The sequence below is a fragment of the Nematostella vectensis genome, chromosome 12 (assembly GCF_932526225.1).
Source record: "Nematostella vectensis chromosome 12, jaNemVect1.1, whole genome shotgun sequence".
Lineage (NCBI taxonomy): Eukaryota > Metazoa > Cnidaria > Anthozoa > Actiniaria > Edwardsiidae > Nematostella > Nematostella vectensis.
The window spans coordinates 8,311,649-8,321,786 of record NC_064045.1 but is presented as its reverse complement, the minus strand read 5'-3'; the positions used below and the strand labels follow the sequence as shown (position 1 = coordinate 8,321,786).

General features: G+C 37.5%; 1 protein-coding gene across 1 annotated transcript; it reads left to right on the top strand.

The window, feature by feature from the left end:
* Positions 1–4,869: 4,869 nt before the first annotated feature.
* Positions 4,870–9,642, top strand: LOC5509603 (E3 ubiquitin-protein ligase CHIP). The gene is made up of 9 exons (XM_032378529.2): positions 4,870–5,096; positions 6,158–6,356; positions 6,464–6,540; positions 6,995–7,083; positions 7,157–7,238; positions 7,508–7,564; positions 8,746–8,828; positions 9,202–9,235; positions 9,378–9,642. The coding sequence occupies exons 1-9, from the start codon at positions 5,007–5,009 to the stop codon at positions 9,504–9,506; spliced, it is 840 nt and encodes a 279-aa protein (XP_032234420.1). The 5' UTR covers positions 4,870–5,006; the 3' UTR covers positions 9,507–9,642.
* The last annotated feature ends 496 nt before the right edge of the window (positions 9,643–10,138 follow it).

Sequence of the window (10,138 nt, the reverse complement as noted above, 5' to 3'; positions counted from 1 at the left end):
CTTGATTATACCGTTCGAGACCAAAGAGGACTAGGACCAAAATTAAGAGTGTATCCAGGAGTGGACCAGGCAAGGGTGATACATGCCATCTCACCGATTTCAATGAAACTTGGTCAGATTGAAGTATCCACCCAACAACTCAAACTGCCGAAGTGGTTCAGATTTTGGAATAATCCGGGGGGAGTTATGACCACCCCCCTGGTTTTTGGCCATAAATTCGGGAAAATCGCCTGAAATAAGTATGAAATGTTGACCCCACTCCTGGTCACGGATTACAAGGGAATTCCATAATGTTTTATGTGAGTAAAGATCCATCCTTTCGTGGTTCACAACCAAGGTTTCAAATTATTTGGAGAGACAGGTGCAAATCAAGGGCTACACGTGTCTACCATGTCACGCATGGTTTCGCTGGTCGGGCAAAATAGCTCAATTTCAGTGTCACATATCTCCAATGCGCAACTTTCTTTTCACAAACTGTTTTTACCATCACTCAAAGTTATCTTTAAACTTAACAAATCCGTAATAAAATTCTCGGGACTTGATATTTTTTTCCAACAGTAATTATTTTAATCATCCTACTACTCACTGATGATGGTATGTAGAAAATTTCGAATTTCTTATAAAAAAAGCGGTTGTGATTCTTTGGCAACAATTCGCAGCTTATATGTTTGACAATTATACGTTAAGAATAAGTTAAGAACTGGGTTGCCATGGTTACAACAATAATGGGGGAATGTCAAATCCCATTTTGTTCTATATAAGCAAAACATCTGATATATCAGTTACCAGGGATCAAATTGTTTACTTAAAAGTTGTTCACGACCTTATTCTTCTATTAATATAATAACGGCAGTAACTACTTTAACCTTCGGTTCGGACGTACACGCCAACGCGTATCTCCAAATCTACATATATTAGGGCGCTGCAGGGGGTCGTGACATTATCAAGAATGGACAAAAAAAAGGCTGGCGCCATTTTTGATTTGTCAGTAAACTGAATTTCCTAAAAAAGCTAGAAAAAGGGACAAGGTATGCTAACAATGCCATTCCAGTTGGGAATTTTAGACAAAAATCAGTAATATAGCTGCGCCATGTAACTCATGACGTTAAAACTCATTTCAATAGCAGCCTGACACTACACAAAGTGAATAAACTACTAAAACAGCAAGGAGTGAATGTCTTAGAGACAGTACATAGCTGTGTATCTTTAAAGCTCTAGCTCTCTCTGGATCTCGAGTCTTGTCTGCATTTGTTCAGCGTCTTGAACAAAGTCCTCTTTGTCCTGGTCGGGACTCAGATTTGCCTGATCAATGGCCAGTCGCTTACTCCTATAAAGAACGGACAATCGGCTGAAATATCGAGCAATCTGATCTGCGGAAAGCTCCCTTCCTTTTTGAACAGTTTCTTGCTGCTTGCATCATGAGCTGATTGCATCTTTGCACAGACATCTATAGCAGTCGCTATAGAATCTTGTTGCCTTATGGGTTGTCTTGAGCGCCCAACCAGCTTGGCGTACAGGGCTGCTAGACGTAGATGGTGCAATCTTGGCGACGTTTCCACTTGGCACTACCCTATGCAAGTAGCTACCAGTCATCTCCCTTGTCGTTTTATGCCCACTTCTTCTTTATAGTGTGTCGTAAGTAGACTCTCTTTTTTGTCGTATCAGATGCTTTCCTGTGTCCAGGTGGTTTTGAAGACTCTCAAAAGACGGGTATGTCTTTATACATCCATCTTCTGGACAGGAGAATGCAACTGGTGCATCGATTAATGGTTCTTCCGTTGACACAGATGTGCTTGGCTGGTCGCTTGGTTGAGTAGGCAGTGGTTGGTCCTGACGAGGTTGCCTGTGGACCGTTGATCTTAGAATGCCAGTTTGTTGCAGTCTACCAAATGGCAGACAGACAATTAGACGTGTTGCCCCCTGGGTTGGCCCGAACCGTCTTAGCTGCTCTGGCGTAAAACGTTTACCAGGCCCTACATTGTAGGCTTTCCAAGCTCGGAGATCTCTAGACTCAAAGCAGAAGTTGTTAAGAGCCTGGATATTTTATGGGCTTTCATGGTTTGGCTGTCCTCGTTGACCTTAGCAACCGCTGCCAGGCATTCTTTTATTCCACCATACGACTCCATTGCAACCTTCACGCCTTTGCACATTTTATGTCGTTCCCTTCGTTGATGAACCTTCGAATGTGGCTCTTGACTGTAGCGGTGCGCTTGTCGCATAAATCCTTTCCCGCCTGTGGGTCACTAAAATCATACCTGGCTACGTTTATGCCTGCACGCTCTCCAATGGAGGGCAGGGACAGGACAAGGTAGGCAGAATGATAACAGCCCGAGGAACGCTTTGGTGAGGTGTGGTTTGGCAGCTTCAAGGGTTTCAAGGGTGTGCTTTATTCTTGAAGCAACCGCAAACTAGTTTTGTGTACATTCCTCAAATGCACGTATGTACGTTGTGGTATGAAACAGAAGAGTAAAAATAATACATACTTTAGTCACACTGTAATTTATGGACAGAACATTTTGTTTACAGCTGGTTTCTGTCATGTTTCTCTTTGTGGTGTGCTGTGCGTGTAATATGCCCCCCCCCCCATATAACGACAGGCTACATACGATCATAACAACCAAATGAGATTTATGTACAACGGGCTCTGAGAATTCCTTCGTTAATGCGGCGTTGTCATGGTAGCAAGGTAAAATGTATATACCTTATCAGAGATGTTACATAAAATATTACACGATCTTTAACATAAAGAGTTGAGTTTTCTATGAGTAACTAATCAACGAGGGGCGTAGCGCCGTGTTGACTATTTTGCTCGTAAAATACTACTCGTAGTATACTCCCCTAGCTTTTCAAAGCATCCTTTTTCTACCAATACTTTTGTTCGAAAGCTTGTGTTTTTGCTGCTCACCATCTATCAACAAGTAGAAAGTAAGTCAAAATCTAGTTTGCTTTAACTACGTATATATTACCTCAATAGCATCCATACTCTTGGTAATCGCTACGGTCACATGCTATGATTTCCCTTTTTTTAACATACCAGTCTCAGGCGCGTACACAGGGGGGGTGCGCAGGTTGCACGCGCACCCCCCTTGGCGGCCAAAATGTGGGTCATTTCTTATTAAGGAATCTTCAAACGCTGGGCTTTTTCCTTGTTACCTATGGCCGCGCACCCACCCCTCAGCCAATCCTGGGTACGCGCCTGAGTCTCGATATGTTTCTCTGAACTGGCAGGTACAACTTTTATGGCCCAATTCATTATCAGGAGAACCTGGTTTGCGGTTAGGTTGTTAATGATATCGCTCTTTGCTACATCCTGTGTATAGGATAACTTAGTGAATCAAACCAAACAATCAAAACAAGACAAACCGCCCCCAAAAGCTTGTGTCTGACTACGCGCTATTCCCCAACGAGACAAGGATTTTGGATTCGCAGAGGTCGCGCAACAATGAATTTGGCTGTAAAAAAAAAAAAAAAAAATGAAAATACTGCGAATGCGCGCGGCTGTGCACCATTTGTGACTGAATGTCTACCAAAGTCAACAAGACTTTGGTAGACATTCAGTCACAAATCATTCACACAATCAATCACACTGATCATTGCGTGACAATGCTGTCACGCAATGTTCAGTAAATTGTTCTTGTGTTGACCCCTGGTGTTGACTCACCTAGTACTTATTGTTTATAAAGAAAGCTGCTTTTTGAAATTATTATAAGCCATACATTTGATTATGTACTACGAGGAACTTGTATTTCAGAAACAAGATGTTTAACAAAAAGATGGTGCACCGATTTACCGATGTGCACTACACTAATTTATCGATTTTGCACAAAGAAGATATTTAGGTCCAGTCGTTGAAAAGCGCAAGAAGGATGTATTAGATAGCAAGACAAGATCATGTTGAGCTTGTAAGTAAATAGTTCAGTAGCCTCGAACGAAAAAAACGGCACTACTGGCACAAATGCGCTTTTTACTATAATGTTGATTTGAAACTGACATTGTTGCAGTAACGTACATAATTTGTGACGGATATTTATTCGGATATTACCTTCAGTTAACACAGAACTTCATAACTTATATCTTCTATCATTTTAAAACATATAGGCTACTAATTGTAGCCCAAGAATCATTACTGCGATATTTTTTAATGTGAAATTTGATTTTTTTTATGTACCAGAATCAATAAGTAGTAAGGTGATTAGAATAATTTTTGTCGGAAAAAATACCAAGTCCCGAGAATTTTATTACGGATTTGTTAGGTTTGAAGATGAGTTTGAGTAATGGTACAAACAATTTGTGAAAAGAAAGTTGCGCATCGGAGATATTTGACACTGAAATGGAGCTATTTTGCCCGATCAGTGAAATCATGCGTGACATGGTAGACACGTGTAGCCCTTGATTGGCACCTGTCACTCCAAATGATTTGAAACCTTGGTTGTGAATCAAGAAAGGATGGATCTTTACTCACATAAAACATCATGGAATTCCCTTGTAATCCGTGACCAGGAGTGGGGTCAACATTTCATACTTATTTCAGGCGATTTTCCCGAATTGATGGCCAAAAACCAGGGGGGTGGTCATAACTCCCCCCGGATTATTCCAAAATCTTAACCACTTCGGCAGTTTGAGTTGTTGGGTGGATACTTCAATCTGACCAAGTTTCATTGAAATCGGTGAGATGGCATGTATCACCCCTGCCTGGTACACTCCTGGATGCACTCTTAAAATCAAATCCATTTTTTTTAAACTTTAGAAAAAAAATATTGTGTCTTATTCAATCTGATGATTATGAATCCTAAAAGATTTTTATTTAGTTAAAAAGTATAATCAGAAAACAATTGAAAATCTTCACGGTCAGCGGTACTTTATCCTTCTGCGCACGCGCGTTTTAGAATAAACGAGAAATTCGAAAATTTACAAAACATACCGAAGTAAATAAGCATTTCCTTCAAAGTAGCTTAGTTTGACTCAAAACAGGAGAGAGGGCACGGCTTAAGCCGGTAGCTGCTGGGATGAGCGCAACAGAACTGAAAGAACAAGGAAACAGGCTTTTCGGAGCGAAACAATTTGACGACGCGATTCAGTGTTACACTAAAGCTATCGTAAGTTGACGTCGTGTTTATTTTCTCTTGCCTTTCCATGTAGTTTATTCAGAAAATTACGCTTATTTGTGTATTTGTGTATCGTAATTAACACAAATAAGCCAGAGGATAGAATGGATTAATTTCTATCAAAAGCTGGGTGTTCTCAAACCTCAATCAATTTAGTAAATCTACCCTTGGCGAAACGAGCCTCATTTACCTTATCTGATAATGAGAAGTGATATTCACACGTTAAAAGTAGGCCATAGCTTGTGGAAAAGAGAAGAGGTAAAACAGACATTTATAAGTTTAATTATAAGCACTAACTTTTATTTCTTTATTGCATCAGTTTTCAAAATTTCTAGTTTGAAATAATTAAAATGACAGGCCATTAGATTCACAGATCATATAATTGACGTCCCGGCCAATCAATAATTCCGATAATCAATAATAATCAATAGTAATCGATAAAATTCAATATCAATCAATCAATTAATATCGGAAATAAATACAAAGCGATAACGTGAAAGTATCAATTATTATGGGTTTTTTCGAAAAATATTGAAATTATCGATTATTATTGATTATATTAATAAATATAAATTTCTTCCATTCCGTTGAAATGTATCATCCTTAACTGGCATGATCAATTGTTTGACTAAATCAGACAAGGTAGGATAAACAAAGAGACTCTTTATATTACTTCAAAAGGGCTCAATTTTACCATTTGCAAACCACATTCAAGATATACAAGATATCGTGCCACCCTTCTGCTGTGCCAAACCTAATTGTTTAGTATTTAATTATATTGGCACATGAGAAGCTCGACGTCTAAATCAATTAAGTGCAGTATAAATCAATTGCTTGCAAAAAGAGAATATTCTATTAATTTTTTTCTATCTGTTTGTATTCATTTTCACCTATACTTTATGTCCAGCCTAAGTACTGTCCCTCTTGCCCCTTCTCCCGCTTTAGGGAGCACTCCACACACCTGTAGTATTAGATTAATAAATAGTTTGCCTTAAACTTTCTGATAATTTTACAAACTTTTTTATATACTGTAACTTTTTTACACATTTCAGTTAAAGAATCCTACAGTTCCAACATATTTCACCAATCGAGCTTTGTGTCACTTGAAGCTAAAAAAATGGGGGCAAGTTGTTTCTGATTGCCGCCAGGCATTGGAGCTTGATGCAAATCTGGTGAAGGGACATTTCTTTAATGGTCAGGCTTTGATAGAGCAAGAATGTTACGATGAAGCAATAACATCACTTTTGAAAGGTAATGCATGGCTTTGTCATGGTAAGGGTCAAGTTAGAGTAGAGTGTTGAGTTTTGATACTTGAGTGACTTTTTGATACTCAATATGGCCTTTTGATCATTTCAAAGCCTTTGATCTGGCCAAGGAACAAAAGTTGAACTTTGGTGATGACATTGCATGTGCCTTAAGACTAGCAAGAAAAAAGGTAAACCTTTGAACTATTACAGTTTATTATTGTTATTATCATTATTGTTATTACTTAGTCGAGCCTGTTATCTAAATTTACATTCTTGAATCAAAACACATCAAACAAAAATTGTCATGTCATATTGTTTGAAAGTCTAGGGATTTACATCATACAGTATAAACTAATATTTAGAAATCATGCAAGGGCGAGATGAACAGGCTAGATTTTAGTAAAGGTTTAGGCTAGATTTTAGAAAAGCCACAAAATCTTTTATATGTAGTTTGCTGAATGTGCTGAATTTATTGTTACAAAATTTGAGCACTTAGATCTAGCTGCTTGTGGCACACAAACAAACTGAATAAATAATATATTAAGAAGTCTTGCATGCTTTAAAAAAAAATAAAGTTAAAAAAAATTAATATTAAATAGGAATAAAATTAAAAATGCAATGTTTTTTTAATATTATTTCCAGAGGTTCAGTCTTGCAGAAGAGAAGCGAATAAGTCAAGAGATAGAGCTACAGGCCTACCTTACGAACCTCATCATAGATGACACACGGAGGTGATTGACTAATGCAACTTGTGATTGGTGCAAAAATGCAAGTTTGATCTACTGTATTTCGTTTTCTGTTTAGGTCTGTACTCAAAGTTAAAGAAGATCCAGAAGTGTCAGATAAACAGAAAGAGGAACAAACACACAGCATAGAACAGCAGTCTGTAGGTGCTACGACATATTAAGGATTACACACTCTATTCTTTCCCCTGAGCCTTTCAATCACCTTCCTTAGTTTTTTCAATTCCCTTCTTTTTCAATTGCCTCCCTTCTTTCTTGGTCGCCTCGGTACAGTAGTTTTTCAGTCACTCCCCTTCTTTTTCACTCACCTTCCTTCCTTTTTAGTTGCCTCACTAATTTTTCAGTGGACTTCCTTCTTTTTTTTCACCTATTGTCTTTGGCTCACTTTTGTGAGATGTCTTTTTCACCACAGGAAAAAAGGATATCTGTGCTTAATGATTTATTTACTCAAGTGGATGAAAGAAGGAAGGTATGTATTTGAACCATCTTAAGTCACTTTGGATCTAGAAAAACATACACATCTGTGTAGCATTCATACTTGATCCTGGTTTTACGAGACATTCGCAATGACCATACACATCACAAAGACCTGTAGTGCGTCATATTTCCACCCTCATAATATCAGAAGAATACGCAAGTACCTCTCCTTTGAGGCTGCTGAGACGTTGGTGTATGCATTTGTCACAAGTCTGGTAGACTATTGTAAAAGCTTATTGTATGGCCTACTGTACCTGCATACCAACTCAATAAAGTACAAGTTTAAAATGCAGCTGCACGACTTATCCTCTGTGAGAGTAGATGCAGCCACATAACACCACTCCTTAGGCAGCTACACTGGCTCCCCGTTGAGTTTAGAGTAAAGTTTAAAGTATTATTATTAACGTATAAGGCTATCCACAATAAAACCACATTCTCCATATAGTCTAAGATCGAACAGTGGAGTTAAGCTCCAACCGCCCAGAATTAAGTCTTAAGTTACTCTCGGTGAGCGCTCGTTGAGTTATCCACCCCTAAGCTATGGAACAGCCTCCCTCTTGAAATCAGCAATAGTACAAATATTTCAAACTTTAAAACTCAGCTTAAACCTTTCTTATTAAAGGAGGCTTTTAACCTTTAAGTTCCTGAACGATATTGTCCCCCATAGTTATATTTTATTAAAATGTTATATTTATTTGTTATTGTATTTATTTCAATTAATATATATATATATATATATATATATATATATATATATATATATATATTTTTCATCATTGAATCCCCTGATGAGTGGGCAACCACGAAACAGACCTGTAGGGAAACCTATGTAGTTTGTATTTTTCTCAAACCAACACTATATATATATATATATATATAATATATCATTTTTTGTAATTAAACTGCAGCCATATTTTATTGTAATTATATATTATGTTCTATTCTATATACTGTAAAGCGCATTCGATCATCTTGTCATGTTAGAATGCGCTATAGAAATAAATAAATTATTATTATAATTATTGTTATTGTTATTGTATAGTTCTTTGTATCATGATGCCATGATGCCTTTTTTGTCCCTTACCATATCATTATACTTTGACTTACAAGGTTGCATAGTGTACAGTACAACAAAGTGAGAATTTCTGTACCTGCTGATCTTTTCATTTTTAGAAGCGAGAGGTGCCTGATGTACTCTGTGGACGAATTAGCTTTGAGATTATGAAAGACCCCGTTATTACTCCAAGTGGAATAACGTATCCTTGTCTTCGATTTAATTCTTTAAAATATATTACAACTTTGAAAGTTTAAGCTAAAGAATACACTGCACCAAATAATTTCATCCCATTTATTGTATAAAAAATACCTTGCTCTTTAGAAATGTGGTATAACAGTTGTGGCAGGGTATTTAAAGGTTACTCATTTTTTACCAACAATTATTCCTCTCACTTTCATTAACATTTCAGGTCAATAGCCCATTCGGAATAACATCATCATTAAGCATGTTTTTATAGAGTGAGGACAATAGGAAATATCAAATACAAAGGCAAATAGGGAAAGCACAAAAGAGATATTTATAAAATTTAGATACGGAGAAATCTAAAGTTTTCCTTGACTTTGTGTTTTCAGATATGATAGAAAACACATTGAAGAACATATACAGGTAGGTCTTTCTGAATTAAAAAAAATATTTGGATAGCCTTCGTAAGAGTACATCTGTATCTCAAACCAAATAATGCCAATATTTTATTGTTTTATCTCTGGCTTTCTTAATACTGTACTGTGTATTTTTTCATTTGTTGCAGCGAGTTGGTCATTTTGATCCTGTAACAAGAACAGATCTTAAACAAGAACAGCTCATCCCAAACTTAGCCATGAAAGAAGTCATTGACGAATTTATCACCAAGAATGAATGGGTAGTGGACGAGTACTAATATGGGCAAAGCTGATCACGTGATTAGTAGTAGTAGAGAGTATGCCTAGTGCACACTAGTGACATAACGACTTAACAACATAGGCGCGCTCTTTTTAGCCCGACTAACAACATGGACATACAGTAATGACATAAAAGAAGAAAAAAATGTTTTTTCTCTTATGTCGTTATGTTGAGCTTATGTCAAAATGTCGAACCATTCACACTTGAACATTTGAACATAAGGGTGCACGCGCCTATGTCATTATGTCGTATGTCGAGTGCGCGCGCCTATGTTGTTATGTCGTATGTCGAGTGCGCGCGCCTATGTTGTTATGTCACTAGTGTGCACCAGGCATAAGAAATGCTGGGGTCCACATCAGAGCACGATGGAATTCTCCTAGTTAGGAAGCTCGTGGCAATCAAAACAGTGATTGTCGCATGCTGATTGGCACTCTTTCTTAAAACATTGTAATGGTGGCTCGATAGCATCCTGAAATTGTTCTATCTTCTAGGCTCGATTTCCAGCTCATTTTTTTGAGCCCGCAGTACGTGTTGTGGGGCCGATGAGGCTTAGGTAAACTATATATTATATTATATATTGCCCTAAAATGTAATTTTATTGTTCTTTTGACGTTCTTTTGTCCATAAATC

What these genes read in the sequence shown, in the direction of transcription:
- LOC5509603 (XM_032378529.2), top strand. Translation starts at nt 5,007, where the DNA reads ATGAGCGCAACAGAACTGAAAGAACAAGGAAACAGGCTTTTCGGAGCG. An exon ending in AATAACATCACTTTTGAAAG is followed by an intron (nt 6,357 to 6,463) that starts GTAATGCATGGC and finishes ATCATTTCAAAG; the next exon opens with CCTTTGATCTGGCCAAGGAA. An exon ending in ATCATAGATGACACACGGAG is followed by an intron (nt 7,084 to 7,156) that starts GTGATTGACTAA and finishes TTTTCTGTTTAG; the next exon opens with GTCTGTACTCAAAGTTAAAG.